The following is a 17263-nucleotide window of genomic DNA, read 5'->3' as shown; positions in this document are numbered from 1 at the left end:
AGGAATGACAGCAGTTGTGTGCTCTCATTTCCCCCTACCCAAAATAGGGGAAAGCTGTGCAAAAGGAGAAGGACACCCAAGGACAGACATCCACAGGGATTATCTCACTCGGACACATTACCGGCAGCATCCAAAACTGAGCCTTGCCTTGTTACACTTCCTGGCCCAAAGCATGAATTCAATCTGCAATTTTGAACTGCCACATATAAACTGGTTTAGGTAGAGTCAACTATCAAAGCACATTATGAGCCCCACACCCTGTACGACAATTATTTATTCTGAAGTGTCCCTAAACGTCAACCAAGGACAGCTGAGCCTACACGCGAGGGGCTGCCCGCCTCCGGGTGCCTCTCTTCCTTTCTTATGATTAGGAGAGGGTATGGAAAAATAAAACCCAGTAACATTAAACTTCTGTTCAGACATAACGTCTCCGAGTCTCACAGCTCCCATCCTCATCCCGAAAGAAGCAAAATGCATCTTTCAGTCAGCCACCTGAAAACTTCCTCTTAACATCCATCTCTAGGTGGCATGTGCTACCTGGCCAGATGGGAGCAGGAGGTAGGTATCATGGCTAAGAACTGCTGCACATGCATAACTTCCAAGGATCAGACCAGCAGCATTTGCTTTGTTACACCAGTAAGACCATCAGCCCCGTTGCTGGAAAAAAGCAGAATTAAGAGTTAGCGATCACACATATTTACTGATTTCTAAGTAATTTTGGAAAGGACATCATTGCACATCGTTTTCTTTCCCATCAGACCTGCACACTCTTCAATCCTTTCTAGCTTCTACGCATATGAAACTCAAGGAGACAGAAATTTAACAGCCTGACTGAATTCCAATACATTGATCTGAACATATTTATCTACTTCTTATTCCACCATTACTTTCCCCAGGTATATTACTCAAATTTCCCTCCGTATGCAAACGTACCATACAATAATTATGCATTTCCGACAACGCTGGCCACCAGACCCGCACAAGCTTTTGCACTTCTCCTATGATGACAACTTCAATTTCTACTCTTGCCAGTGCCAGAAAGAAAAGTAGCTAGAAAACATGCCCTGGCCTGTATGCACAGGACAGGGCAAACCAGAAAAAAAAAAAAAAAAAAACCACACAAATATCCTCGGCCCGTAGATTGTAAATGGAGACCCATACGTGGGCACCAGTATGTTGAACATTGACTATATTAGACAAAGACTGGAATGTGGAAACTGTCTACAGCCAAAGCTGTATGTCCAGCTCTGCCAAGCCAAATACACAAGATAATTTATAACTAGTGCTGCCCTCATCGCAGTTCCTCTCAAACAAAAATCAGAATTAAACTTATTGTAGGTAACCACAGGAAATTTCTCATGTTACGATGCAAGACCTCTGCTCCCAACTTTTGCAGTGATAGATAGACATTTTAATGAGCTTATCCAGAAAATCTGCTACTTATACTGAAACCAGTGTTTTCCATTTAACTTGAGGGTCCATGTTATGGCCAGTGTATTGGTTTTCAAAGGAGAAAAGATTGATTTCATGTGAAAACACTTCAAGTTTCACAAACTCGTGTTCAAGATTTCAGCAGACTTCACATACAATGCAGAAACAAGGAAAGAGTCTAACACAAGCTCTTTACAGCAAGCTGTTTAAGGCAAAATGCATTACCTGTCTGTATTTTCAGATCAAGCTTTTACACTCAATATTTTTAGCTCAAAGTGTAGGAAGAGCCTTAAAATCTTAAAAGTCATTATACTGACAACCATTAAAACCGTGGAGTGTTGGAGGAGGAAGGTTCTCCCCTCACACAATGTTTCATTTGCATTATTTCCTGAGCACAGACATACAAAAGAACTACCAAGGCAAAAATGCAAATTCCATTTTCCCCAGGAGAATATAAATACTAACTCATTGCTTTGTTTAAAATGCATCTTCATTTGTTCTTATCCAAATGAAAATGTGTATTTTTTAAAGAAAACAGTATATCACTCCAATGTTCATCTGCTGCTTCTCACTATTTAGATTACAATGTCTCTCAAATTTAATATTCAGGATTTTGTCAGAACTTAGTGGGTATTTTAGAACTGAAATAACAGATGTGACATAAGGGCAAATGAAGCCCATCCAGATTCTGAAGCTAGGGTGTGACAGATCCAGCCACAGAAACAAAAATCTATTATCTATAAATTATTACTGTGAAAAAATTAACTCCATCCTAGCCAAAACCAGCACACGTGAGTACACTGTTTTCACATCTATGTGAAGAGTTGACCCTCTCTGCTGCAATTGCATTATTTTGAGTTTTTAAAGGAAAGGATAGTTGGGGTGCTAACCTACTGCTGGAGAACGAGCCCAAGCCTCATCTCTTGCATCCCTTTCTCTGTGACCTGGGGTAAAACCTTAGCTTTCCTGTGCCTCAGCTCCTCCTCTGGAAATAATGGGACAAAAATTCAATATTCACTCACAACACACCTAATATAAAAAGAAATGGGGGCAGGAACCACCACAGACAAAGCTCCGACTCATGATGGCCAAGATTTCTAATCACATCAAAGAGAATCCAAAGGGCATTCTTGTATTGTGAATGGTTTGAGGCAATCCTGTGCGACTCCTGAGGGTTGCCAAAGCTAATCTGGTCTGGGAGAGGCAGATGGGAGGGTTGTAGAAATTCTCCTAGTTTATTTTGAAATTCAGCTTTTCAGGGTGGTTTTTTTTGTTTGCTTGTTGTTTGTTTGTTTGTTTTTCAGGTTTATTTATTCAAAATTGAAACACTTTCCTATGAGGGAAAAAAATAGTAAAGGGTAACTTCTTTGAAAAATATTTCTAGAAATATTATTTTTGGATCAGCATTTCAGGATCAGGCATAAACATATCTGAAAAGTTGAAGCGGATGATTTGTGTGTAATTTGAAATTACAACTGCTTAAGCAACAAGAAGTTCAATTTAGCAAAACAAATAGAGTATCCTGCTTCTGGAGAGCCATTAATTTAGGATATAGATGAAACTCTTCACTGGTCTCAACAGACACTTGACCAGATTTCAGCACATACTACACTAACTATGTTATTGACACTAAATCTCTGCTTAGGTGTAACTGAAGACAGGAACAGATGGAGACAAACCATGGCTGCGCTCAGTAAATTCATAGTGAGATGTGTAGCGAGTTCCATGAATGTTTTGTTTCCACCTTCCCTGGCTGTTTGCAGGAGACCCTTTTCTACCTGGGGCTTCCAGACTGAAAGTTATGTTTCTCGTACTGCTGTGCAGTTGAGATTAAATGTAAAATATAATGATTAATCTAGTGAAATGGACTTCTTCCCAAAACAACCTTGAATTCTACATAAACCAATGTTTTTGGAAGAGCATAAATGTTTAAGAGGATGAACTGACACTAAAACCTCTCACTGTAGTAAACACTGGCTCTTACACACTGTTGTATTTCCTCAAACACTAGCTCAAGTGTTGAAGGCTCTGTTTATCACCACCTTGAATTTGCAGCAGAAGCCAGAATTTAATCAAACTCATGTAGAAAGAATTACATCGAACATTTTAACACAAAATGAGCTTTCACCTCAGAAAAAGTTTCATATTAATACTGCTGCACTCTCTTAAATAATTACTTATAAAAATAAAACAACCTACCAAAAGTTAATTTTAAGCGAATTACAGATTCTCGATCACTGTGAAGGGGATGACAGTACACCAGCAAATGATCTGGTTTTGTTTATTCACATACACACAACGAAAGACGCAGTAACGGTCACCTCAGCTCTGTCGTGTGAAGGAACTCTTGCAATAGTCACTGACAGTTGTTCCGTTCTAAAAAAGATCCATGGGAAGGGAGATGGCACCGCAGCCCATTCCCAGGCGCAGCATACCCTCTCTGTCTTGGCCAACTGCATACTTATGTCTGGAGGCCTGAGGGTCGCAGCTTCACCTGTTCCCAACTGATTTATTCTGGTGGCTGGAGGGGCACCAACACACATGTGCCCCTTCCTTCCTTTGCACCTGGATCCTGGATAACATCTCCTACTGAAATTCTCCTGCAGAAATGCTTGAGACAAACACAGTACATAAAAATAATCCTATATAAAAAGCTGAAGAATGAAATCTTCTGGATATGTGTTACCTTTATAGACTAATCCATTAAAAAAACCTTTATCACACAGCTACAGTGTATAAGCAACTGCTAGAAATCAAAGATTTATGGTCAGACACATAGACAAAAGGTTTATTTCTCTGGGCTGTACAATGCTTTGTAAAAGCCATGATCTCTTTCAGATATTCAAGGGTGAAGAGCTTAGTACTCCATATCCTGTAAAAAAGAAACAAGGACCTAGGCACACGAAGAAATTGCCTAACACTCAGCTATCTCAAACCCGACAGAGAAATTGAAAACATTCTTGTTTAATATGAAGCTTCACCGTACTCTTTTTAAGCAGTGCAGCAGACAGGCGGGTTCCTGTTACCAAAGCAAAGCAACGACGCACACGTCAGGAACAAGAATTAAACTCTGCACGCCTGAGCAGATACCTTTTGTTATCAACCTAAGCTTTAAACTTGGGTGACTGTGATTTTGCTGCCATTCTGGAAGAGTACAAAGTTTTCTTCATAGCCAGGGTTCAGAAAAAGAATTAATTAATTTCCCATAAAGGAGAAGAATATATGATTTCTTTCCTTCCACCTGTTCTCAAATCAACCTAACCTTCTGCCTTAGTGAGAAAAGTTAATCCTGTATAACAACTGTAACTCATCCCTGAGCAACTCCACACAAAACTGAGTCTGCACACCATTTTTGCTCATAACACCGAATTCAACATCAGAGGAGTCTAAGTGAAGTTAATACACTCGGCTGCAACTAACCCAGCCTCACCAAGAAAGCTGTCTCACACGCTGCATATGCCCCAACGCATATGGGGGGGCAGGGAGTTAAAAGGCTCATCCATCATTTCCCATTTCTCCCCATTTATGCAAAACATAGCAAGAAGCCATGTGTTTGCAGTGTACTGCATGAAAGAGATATTTGTGTAATTTTACATCAATAACAGACATGTAAAGAGGCATTATTTGTCTAGGCTTCGGTGCAGGTGTAAATACGTAAGTCAAAGATACAGAGATCTCCACATACGTGTGTGGAATGACCGTGGCATTTGCTGTTTCATCTATTTAGTCCACACAGAGGGTAGAACCATAGGTATTCAACTTGTGATGATTCAGTTCAATGGTGAAATAAATGATCAAACAGCATCTAACTCTATCTTTATAGTTAAGCTCACATCTTCCAGTTTTTCCATTAAAAATGACTATTTCCCTGTTGCTCTTTGTCCAAACTCACACTGTTTCAGAGACATCATCTGCCTAAGTTCTCGCATCACTCTACAGGGCAAAGAATTAGAGCAGACCATGGGGGTTGATCCCTTATGGGAATGACAGACTGTCAGCAGTGTCTCCAAAGGTACCGTATACATCTACACAAGGGACAGAACAGGGTGCACATAGTTCCTGCTCTCCCATCTCCACACGCAGAAGAGTTTTAGAAGCCTTTCCCTCCAGAAATTAAACAAGTACTGTTTAGTGATATTTTATCGTGCCTAAGGGCAGGGAGATGTATATATGGGCCTTTCCTAATCCAGCCAAGCTCTGTTTACCATGTTATTTTCTATGGAGGGTGATGGAAGGATACTGACCACTTGGAGCGAGTCCAGAGGAGGCCACAAAGATGCTCCGAGGGCTGGAGCCCCTCTCCTATGGGGACAGGCTGAGAGAGTTGGGGTTGTTCAGCCTGGAGAAGAGAAGGCTCCGGGGAGACCTTATAGCACCTTCCAGTGCCTGAAGGGGCTACAAGGAAGCTGGGGGGGACTTTTTACAAGGGCCTGTAGTGACAGGACAAGGGGTAACGGGTTTAAATTGAAAGTGGGGAGGTTTAGATTAGATAGCAGGAAGAAGTTCTTCACAGAGAGGGAGGGGAGGCACTGGGACAGGTTGCCCAGAGAAGCTGTGGATGCCCCATCCCTGGAAGTGTCCAAGGCCGGGCTGGATGTGGCTTGGAGCAACCTGGTCTAGTGGAAGGTGTCCCTGCCCATGGCAGGGGGGTTGGAACTAGATGATCTTTGAGGCCCCTTCCAACCCAAACCATTCTGTGTTCTATGATTCTATGGCGGGGGTGAGAAGCTGGCTTGTAGATTTACACTGCAAGCTCTGCAGCACAGAAATCTATGATCCCACCACGCCTGTCCCACTGATAACAACACACACAACTGGTAAGCTTAACTGTTAATAGCTTAACAACAGCCTGGATCTCTGGGGAAAAAAAATAAGAGACAGTAAAACAAATCTTATCTAGGAGCAATATAAAAGTCATTATGAAGTGAGGAAGAAGGACATCCAAGTACAAATAACCTGGTAGATCACCTCCACAGTCAACTGTTCTTGTCTGTGTGACAACACAGCTTCATACACCACCAACAGAAACACAGGAAGCTTAAGGAAAATGCTTTAAGCATTCCTAAACTCGGTATTTGGCCAAGTGCCTCCACAGGCAGTTGAAGAGCAAAGCGGGTGTCTGCCACTGGCCAGCCTGGCACAGCTCCAGCTAACATCTTCCCCTCCAGCTAACCTTCAGCTGTGAGGAAACGTACCATGGGCCAGGGCCAAATATACCCAATTAACATTAAAACAGATGAAATTTCTAAACATATACTGACAGCAAGATACCAACTCCTCAAGCAAAGTAGAGGGAAGGCTTCTCAGAAAAGTTCCCTTTGCTACACTACTCAGAACAAACTCAGGGTAGGGTAACTTGAAAATACATGGCTATATTTAACCGCTGGGATGTTTCCAAAAATCCTACGCCAAGAATCTGCAGAGGGAAAATATGCTTGTGATGCTTTTGATCTTCCCGGCAGAGCTGCTTCCCTGAATGAGCAGCACATGCCCAGGCAGCAGAGAACTCCTCAGTGTTGGGGAACAGGCGGCCAAGCAAGCAGGCTTCGGCCCCACCAACCCGGAGGGGCTTGAAGCAACAGCCTCGCAGATTTATTGCAGCTAGCTATGGCGACATTTAGACAACACTGGGAATATAAAAATACTCAAAATGTCTAGAGGAGCAGGCTAAAGTGTACATCTGCTCTCAAAGAGCAAAGATACAATTACCTTCCATGAGAAAAATAAAAGCAACTAAGATTGATTCTTTTCCCACAGCAGTTGTTTTAGTTATTTGTACAAAACACGTCCGCTCACACACTTGGTGGATATGACAGTCACATATTTAGTGGCTCAGGTGATGCAGATCACAGAATTATAGAATGGTTTGGGTTGGAAAGGACCTTAAAATTCATCTAGTTCCAACCCCATGATGATTTCAGCTCATATTATTCACTGATGTGTACCCAGCTATACCCTTTAAGTATGTGCCACCCCACTTCAGCATTCACATTTACTATTTCAATTCTTTGAGAAAAAGAACACAGAAACATGTATAGCATGTGCCATACACACAAACAGTAATGAAGATTTCAACATCTGTGATGAAAAGGGGGAACCCTTTTAATGTGCTATTTTCTCCCCCTGTCCCAACAATAAAAAGAAAATTTAAAAAATCCAAAGAGCAGGGGATGGAGCTGGCAAGGGTCACACTGAGGAGGGAAGCAGAAATCTGGCTCTAACAACTGAATGCAAACTCCCAGCTCTGCTCTCTTCAAAACCAGGGCCACTACTAGCCTGGAGAATTTCCATACTAACTGTTCTTTGACTTGGGGTGTCACATATAGCGCTCAGAATACAAGAAATCAGACTAATATTAAAATAATAGTCATATTGCCCTCACTGCAGTAAGGTTTCCTTGCAAATGCAATCATCATATTGAGAACACGGCCTTCATCTCAACTTTCATAAAGCCCTTGGGAAGAAATGCAGGCTCTGACCCATGCTGCACTACACGATTCTTTCCGTTTGCCAGACAAACGGTCGAAGGAAGACTGAACAGTATTATTTATTAATACAGCTCGATAGCTGCATCAGAAAGGGACGATTCTGGAAAAACTTCAGGTCAACACACACAAAAAAATTAAATAACTCCTCTTTGTTATGTGATAACACTGATGCTTACATACACAAAGTGATCATCCTTAAAAATAATAAAACCCAACCACATGAAAACCACAGGTATTTCCTACTATATTTATAGGAGGGAACGGTGGTGTTGGTTCAGCCTACGTTCCGTTCTGTTGCTCCAAATTCTTGTCTTGGGTGTCCTACAATTTCCCCAGGCTTAGCAGGGAAGATGAGAGTCTGCTTTATCCACCTACAGATTCCCCCCCCGTCCGCCCTTCAGCACCGACAGCTCTGCTTCCGTGCCCCTACTTCAGGCCTCAGCAACACGGGGAGCACGCTACCACTTCTCAGACTTTCACACCTAACTTTAGCTCTTTTTAGAGTATCATAATCTGTGATTTTTTATTAATGGTGAACATTGGAAAAAATAAATTGTTTTCTCATTGGCTTTTTCTCACATTTTTTTCTTAATCTGAGAGGTATGTGTTACCTCTTTCCACTTCCAGATTCAATGTTTCTTACCTTCAAGGTGGCAAAAGCCCTCTACTTCTCCTTGCTGCTACCTCTTCTACCCCTTTTTCCAGTCCCATCTTCAGCCGTGTCACTGCTGCCCATGTCTGCCAACATATCCCTTCACTGGCAAGTCTCTCCTCTCTTCTTTGTCTTCAGCCCACGTTTTAAATATTAACTTTTTACTCATCTCTCTCCCAGTCACTGTTACTCTAACTGACAGGGATCTTCTCCTTCCTTCGCCTCACCCTCCACTTCAACGCTCTGATCTTTCCAACACCTTGTCCTTCACCTTACATCATCTGATCTTTGCCACTATCTCATCTGTTAGGATTTATCGCTTGCGTGTAATCAGTAACACAGCCACCTCCCTCTCTTTGCCTCCGTGCCACGCTATGCAAAAAGGATATATTAATGCACAAGGTAATCAAATTGCTCAGCTGCTGCACTGTGCTGAGACGTCGCTGTGAATCCTCCCTCAAAACCTGTGACCATTTTACACGTCGTATTTCCTCACAGACAGAACACAGCCCCTATAGAACAAGATGTTTCAGACTGTTGTTACAGCCAGACCCGATAGCTGCATCTAGCAACTCAGTTACGTACTCTGTCTCTTGTTTGTTTATCATTTTACACGTAAGCGATAGGAACCCTTTTACAACAGGTAACATTCAGCACTTACAAAGGTACTCACATCACTAACAGTAACTTACACTAGGGAAGGGACTAGAAGTACCTCCTATACAGCCCAGGGTCTTCAGGATGCCAAATGTTGAGCTCCCCAAAACAAGAAGGGGGGCGAAAGGATGATGGAAGAAAGAGAAGGAAATCTCTGGTTTTCTATAACCAAACAATATTAGCAGAGATAGCCCTACTCGGGTTTATGGACCTCACTCTTTTTTCCCCAAGTGTTCAGGGAAGGAAACCGGTCTTGGTTTATGCTCCTTTACCCTCTTCTCAAAAGCTATTTTCTCGTGCTTCATTCAAAAAGCCAAAATGCAGCTCAGGTGACAGTCTCCAAATCTTATTGCTCCCAGAGCCTACACCCCATACAGCTACCTCCTATGTTAACCACAGGATGTTCTGCGTGCCAGCTGGAACTAACCGTCACAATGACGTGCTTCTGTTTAGAGAAACATCTACAGTACAAAACCATATAGGTTTGGGAAAAAAACAACCCTGAAACAGCTCTTACACAGAGGACAGGACACAGAATAGTCTATAACAGATTATATAAAAGCCAGCCAACTCTTCTCTGGAGCAAAGGAAGGCAGGGATACTCCCCACAGCAAAGAAACCCAGACAAGATGATGATGGGGGAGAGGTTCTCACCTAAGTGATTTTTCATGGAGCCAGTGGGGATCCTTGTCATGTCATTTCTGTCACTGGGACTAGGTTGATAAACACTGATGGTCCCAAAGGGTTCTGCAGTACTACACTTCATTTGACAACGCTTATGAGCACTGGCTTTGAGCCTGACAGACCCAAGCTGTCTCTAACACCCAGTGTGGGCAAGTTTGTATGATGCTCTCCAACGCTTTAGCAACAGGAACAGCAACGCAAAGAGACCTGATCTGGCTCTGTGTTGAGCTCTCTAAGGTTTGGCGGGCTTTACTGGCTTAGGACTGTGCCACATGGAAGCAGATATACTTGCTTTCACACCCCCTTTAATGGGCTTGGAAGACAGAGATTTGTTCCAGCTTTCTAAGCAGATACATCTGGCTGGATGCGAGCTGGCTCTTCACGATCCAGATCACACATGTCTCTGCTCATGGCATCACAAGTCTACAAATGAGATAACTGCCACAGGGGGAAAGATGATGGTAGAAGGCTTCCCCCTACGCTCCGTGTATTTCTATTTAATGAGCAAAGTTAAATCTTCCCCTTTTCACCTTCCCCTCACCCTCCCCAAATCTACTCACCTCATCAACCTTACAGACACTACAATATGAACATGGACACTGGTAACAAAGATTAACTTGATAAAAATAAGGCTGCACATCACCTGGGTGAGCGTTTGAACAGGCTGGATAGCCTTGCCTCGGCCACCTCTCTGAACCAGAACTACCAGACACAAACACCAGTTCCCACACTCTGCAGAATGTTTGTACATTAAGAGGAAAGTGCAGAAAATGCAAAGGATGAAGACGGCGGTGTCTTAAAAAAAACCCAACCCAAACACTGCATTTTTCATAGAAAACAGGAAACCTGGAGCAGGGTTGTTGTCTTAAACACCAACGCTATGAAGACATGTTCTTGCCTTGGTACCTTTACTGTAAGATGATAAAGAGCTCTGTAAGCACGTGAATTCAATAAAACCCAGCCATAATTCACGTGAGAAAACAGCTGGGGATGCCTAGCTAGGACTGATGCACTTATCTCGTGAGGGGTGAACAGAGCCTGACTCACCAAACTCTCCTGAATGAACAACTGGAACAACATGAGAGGAAGTAGAGAGCGAACAATTCTTTCCACCTTCTTCACAATTCTGACCCCGGACATGCCCATCGCATGCCCCAGGTTATACCTGGATCTGGCTTCTAGGAGCAGCCTACAGCACGCATCCAACTACCCGACAGAGCAACGCTGCTCCTTCGCTGAGAATAACAACTTCAAATGAGTTCCAGCTACAATGTTCCGGAATTCGTTATAGACTCCAGTCCTGCAGGAAATTCAGTTCTTAGGATACACTTGTGGAACATTAAATTATAGTAATTGTCAAAATGTCCTCAATTATTTATTCTCTAGACAGCTGCTGTGGCTACAGCAAGAACAGCAACCAACCTCTTCAAAGCAGGAAAGCATAGCAATGATAAATCTTTAGGCTTCCTTTTTTAAGGAGCGCTTGCTGTGTGGGTTTGAGGAAGACAGAGAACTTCCAAGAAACAACAGAAGGCTAAACCAGAACAGAACGCGGTGTGGTTTCTGACCTAAGAGGGCACGCTCTCATTAAGTTTTTAATTCTTTGTTAAAAGTACGTGGGCGGTTGTGCTCACGCTGCAGTCTTGGAGGGAGGGGCAGTTGGAAAGATTTCAGGAAGAAGTTATTCCAGGAGAGGGTGGGGAGGCACTGGGACAGGTTGCCCAGAGAAGCTGTGGATGCCCCATCCCTGGAAGTGTCCAAGGCCAGGCTGGATGAGGCTTGGAGCAACCTGGTCTAGTGGAAGGTGTCCCTGCCCATGGCAGGGGGGTTGGAACTGGATGATCTTTAAGGTCCCTTCCAACCCAAACCATTCTGTGATTCCATGGAAGTGAACAATATTAAAACAGCTTCACAAACGGAACAGGTATTCACGCATCCCAAAGTGAGCATTTGCAACGCAAAGGGAAGATTTTAAAATCTATGTAGTAAAATAAGTTTGTTCTGAAGATACAGAATGAAATAAACTTCTCTAAAAGTACCATAAATTTTAAACACTCTCCTCCTAGGATGCATTTTAAAAATCAATTTCTTATTATCTGCATTCTTCATGAAGTTGTCCCTATAATTTTAGCTTCATCAATACTCATACACACTCTTGAGGTACCTTATGCTTTTAATTTTACTGCACTAATTTTTGGTTCTTCAGTTTTAAAAATGACATATAAGCAAGATAAAAACCCATGGTCTTTTACAAATCAAAACTTATCAGTCAAAACCAAGTTGAACACAGAAAATACCTTGAAGTTCGCAATCTGAATTTTTTTCATTTAGTGCATTTTCTTAATTTATTTTGTTTCTTTTCAAAGGATACAGGAACTCTTAATACCACTTTAAAATATCTAATTCTGCTTTTGGAATGCTACTGGAGGAACAACCTTTTATTTTTATACACTCCTGTGTAACAATGTGATATTTCAGAAATATGAAAAAAAAAGGTAAGAATGCTATTGATTGGAAGTATGTAATAAATAATACGGACTAATTCAACTACTGTGGAGTAGTACAATGATGCGAGAACTGCAATACTAATGTTCTTCAGATTATACCTTTGCTCTGACTACTGTGAAAAACTAATTAAAAATCATTATTAAAAGTCTCAGACATTGAAGTCACACACTTCACTCCACACTTAACCACGTAAACACAAACAGACCACTTTACTACTTACCATTTGAGACCTATTTTTTGGGCAGCCATTGATGTCTTCAATCTTCTCGTTTGCTGAAAAGCAAAAAAGAGGAAATAAAGCAAAAACCACTGTACCAAGGACTTATATTCCAATTATTTCCAGAGCACTGGCTGCTAGCTAGATGATGGGGTTTCAGATTGTAGTTGTCCAGTCAAAGTGAATGTGTGAAACACTGAGAGCCATCCAAAAAAAAAGGCAGCTGGAGTTTCCTAGTGGGTCATGCCTTCAGAGACAGCTGGGGCAGAAAACAACTGGTCCGACAACATCTTGTACAGTGACGGGTAACTCCTTTAAACTACGAAAAGGATTTATTCTGGAAACTGAATCATGGCTGGGTGGAAAGTGAATACTCCACGTGTACAGATGGTTGCATGTCAACTGATTTACTTGCAACATAAATATATATTTTAAATCTAGATGGGAAATTTATGATCAATAACTGATTTTTTTTTTTTCTGTGAAGCACAAACCACAAGACTACTTTTCAAGCTTCTTGTTCATGTCTTACATGCCAAGCAACTTGCAGAAAAAGATATAGTTTCAATCTTTAAAGTCTCCAGTGAAATAACTAGGTTGTGGAGGCAGTTAAATGTTTGCCTTAGAGCCTTAGTTTGCTCAGTTTCACTTTTCAGCCTTCAACCCTGGGATAACTTGCGTGCTAGACTGAAGAGCCAGTGATAATCAAAGTTGGGTTTCTCACAGTTTTTTCCCTGTAATAAAGGTAGGCATTCACATCCCAATTAATGAATCGAACAGATTTGCCTCCCATCAAGTCTTATATTAAAAGCTGTGTTTTCTACCTGTCCTGTGTCCTCAGGTCATCAGTCAGAAGTTCATCTCATTTCATGTCTTTCTTCAGGTAAGAGTATCAAATTTGGCACAATATTCCACTAGCCGTCGCAACAATGGCACAGAAGTAACACAACCTCGCTCTTGCCCTGTATTCCCCTCTTCACGCACCCAAGTGTCACAGCACCCCTTTATGCCCAAGTAAAGCACGTAGGAATCGACGCCAACCTGCGAGAGACTGGAGCTAAATCCGCTGCGCTGCTGCCCAGCGCGGTCTACCAGCCTCTACGCACAAAGAACGTGCCATCTCAGATTTGGTCATAGAGAAACAAAAACCATTTCTTTAATTCCCCATTTAGAAATCCACTGGATGCATCTTTTCATATTTACTGTCTCTCAGTTCAGCACCATGTAATATCTTTATCAACTAAATTTAGAATACTTTTAAAAAACTGATAGCTGTATTCCTGTAAATTTGCACTGTTCACCACTATTACCTGAAAGGAGACTAATGAACTTCTGAATAAGCTTACCCTTGCTGGGGACACATGTACAGAGATACCTTTAACAAGCTAGCTCATTCGGTTTATCTTCCTTAAAAAATAGCACGTTTTTTCCTAGTCCTCTACAACTCCACAAATGCTACAGGATGTATTTAAAACCCATGTTACCCAGCCATAAAGCTTATTACCTGGCTCTTTTTAAGCTCTTGTATGCAAACTACCTAGACTCGCCTACTTGAAGGTGCCTAAACCATTAGTAAATTGTTTCAAAGATTCTCCCGCAATATATAGCCTTTGACTTTTTTCTGAATCTTCTTACTATGCAAATGGAGAACCAAAATATTTATGGAACACTTCCACACTCTGTGGGTATTGCTCAGGCTTGGCTACAAGCTTGGTCATAGAGCTGTACGCTAAAGGTTAACCCCATAAACCCTGTAAACTAACACAAACCCGTTCTGTAACACGGGCAATTTAATGGCAAATGAAGATGTAAGCCTCCTTAAATCTTTCCTGCCAGGAGAAGTTTACATCCAACACACCAACTATTTGGGATGTTACCTCTTTATCCCCTTCATTTCTTACCCTGTGGTTATATTACCATTCTCACCTAGAAATCATTCCTTTTGTCCTTGTACCCCTCTGTCAGCTTGTAAGGTGTCACCAGCAAACCTTGTACTCCTCTGAGCAACTGATCTGTAGGCTTCCTTATTTTATTGCTATCATTTTCCTGCATTTTTTTTGTGCTCTGCTTTTCTTTCTTGTCCATGAGTTGATAATGCATTCTCCACCACAGGTGATTTAGGATGTAGATGACCAGAAAGAGTCGGTGGGAATCAGAAAAGTAACAAGAACTGGAGTTTCTGGTCCATCAGGTGCTATTTCTGCTTACCCCTGGACAACCACCTGTCCCTGGGCAGGTTTGTGCCCTACCTTTTCCTCTTCTGATCCACTCACAACTCACTGATGGCTCCTAGTTTCTCCTTTCACTAGATGAATGGAATTGGTATCCCCTTTCCCGCTGGTGAAAGTGCTATGAAAAGCAGGTGGAATAGAGAGCAACCAGAAAAGCTCGTGGTGGGGTGAATTGGCAGCTGGGGTGAACTTTAACTCATACGTCTCTACCGAACCCAGCAGAGCAAGACCTCAGAGATTCAGCCTAGGCTGGGGGGATGCATTGAAGAGGCCCACAGCCATTTGGCACTTGGCAGGAATCAGCCTAATTCACCAGGCAATTGTTTTGGTGATTCCATTCCTTGGCCACAAACTGGACTCTACCTTTCACCCTTCCACCGACCTCCAAGGAACCGTGCTTGTAGCAGGTACGAAGCAAGCTGCCTGTCCTGGGGAGATGGTTGGATAGACGGAGGAGACAGCAGTGAATGAGGTAACAACGCGGTGTGCCCACGGGCAGCGTGACGGTACAGCTTATAGCACAAGTTGCTGAATGCTAGGAGATCTTGGAAACGTGTCCCGTTTCACAGCTGCAAAAGCACAGCTTTCTGGCTGGGACAGATGGGCAACTCGCAGCTAGTGTTTCTATTTGCCACATAGGAATACTACATCAGTTAGCGTAAACTGGAAGTCACAGGCAGTCGTAAAGGCTCTCAATTCTATCTCAGCCTTGAGCAAGACGTAAACTCACAACAACAAATGTGAAACGAAGTCCGAGGAGCTTCCTCCATCACCTTTTTTCCTTCTTCACTGTGAATAAAATGTATTTGGTTCCAAGGTTTTTCAGTGTTTGCAAACTTTTCCCACTCAGACTGCGGGGTGTACTAAGGCAGACTGAAGAAACCAGCTGTGCTCTATAATGAAAGCAGCAGTGAGGGACCTTGTGCTTTCAATAGCTGGATCCACATCCAAGCTTGGAAAATGGTGTCTATTTGGGTTTATGTATTCTGACAGGAAGCATATCATGAAACTGCAAGCCAAAATTATATGAAAACACCAAGTGAAAAGGAAACTCTAACATCAAAAATTGCAAAAAAACTTTAAGTCTATTGGCCAGTCCATTGTCAGAGTCCCATTTATACAGGTACGCATTCCTGATCTTCAGCAAATGACATTCCATCGAGTACGTGAAAAATTCTAATCAGGACAAATCAAAAGTGTTTCAGCAAGCATTATAGAGCACAAAACTGGCTATGTATGGATGGTAAAGTCATCCATACAAAAAATAAGTCCATGCACTTCATAATAATGAGTTAAGCCTTGCGGTACAATCTTAGCAGCTATTGTGCACACCTTCGGCACACCCTCGGATACTAGAAGACTTTCTTGAATGTATGAATAAATATTGCTCGATGTAATTCCTACATTTGTGAAGGAATAGTCACCTGCAGCTTCTAACTGAATGGCCACTCAAATATTGATAAAATGAACCTTTGCGTAATGTCCCACCCAAAATCAGATAGGAGTTACCACTACAGAGTATTGCTAGGCTTCATCCCGAGTTTGAAATATAAACCTGTAACCTTCCCCTGCAAATGTAACAGTACAATTTTCATGACAGCTGACAAAAGCTATCCTGCAATAAGCCACAGAATTAATTTGAACTGGAATAGTTATCTGGAGTAACCATGAATGATGTAAAATCAGAGGAAAGATCTATTCTGTTTAAGTCTGTGATTAATTTCAATCAGAACACAGGTTACCCAAAATACTGAGATACAGCTGTAAGATAGGCTATCTTGGCATCTCCAAGCATCTACACTAAACAATGTACTCATCCCCTCAGACAGTGGTGGACTGCCTGCCCAGCACAACCCTCATGTGCACGTTTCACTTGTTACTGACACTATTTTTATTTAGCTACATATTAACACTAACACATGTCTGCATCCCTATTTATAAAGCCACAGCTTTTGTACCTGATCTGACTTTCATAGAATCATAGAATGGTTTGGGTTGGAAGGGACCTTAAAGACCATCCAGTTCCAACCCCCCTGCCATGGGCAGGGACACCTTCCACTAGACCAGGTTGCTCCAAGCCTCATCCAGCCTGGCCTTGGACACTTCCAGGGATGGGGCATCCACAGCTTCTCTGGGCAGCCTGTCCCAGTGCCTCACCACCCTCTCCAGGAAGAACTTCCTGATATGTAATCTAAATACTTTGGTTGTACCCGATCAATTAAAATATACAAAATATCATAGGCATCTGTAGGAAAAGCCCTATTGGAGTGGGGTACAGTTTTATTTTAATATTGATTCTAGTTCTTGAAAACTGAAGGTTCTCAGAGGGAACCAACTAACAATCTGATGTATTAGCAATTTCAGAGCATGCACAAACCCATTTAGAAAAAAAAAA

General features: G+C 42.1%; 1 protein-coding gene across 1 annotated transcript in view; it reads right to left on the bottom strand.

Annotated features, from left to right (window-relative positions):
- Window positions 1-12693, bottom strand: part of LOC104512239 (neuron navigator 2-like) — a gene marked incomplete at both ends in the record, with an annotated part of 28575 nt that extends 15882 nt beyond the window's left edge. Inside the window, one exon of the mRNA XM_010155155.1 lies at window positions 12641-12693. Within this exon, the coding sequence (XP_010153457.1) occupies window positions 12641-12693 (53 nt within the window). The remainder of the gene's footprint in view (window positions 1-12640) is intronic.
- Window positions 12694-17263: the final 4570 nt, after the last annotated feature.

Source organism: Eurypyga helias, unplaced genomic scaffold (assembly GCF_000690775.1).
Source record: "Eurypyga helias isolate BGI_N326 unplaced genomic scaffold, ASM69077v1 scaffold43357, whole genome shotgun sequence".
Classification (NCBI taxonomy): Eukaryota; Metazoa; Chordata; class Aves; order Eurypygiformes; family Eurypygidae; genus Eurypyga; species Eurypyga helias.
Note: the sequence above shows the minus strand (reverse complement) of the source record. Positions and strands in the feature narration are given on the sequence as shown.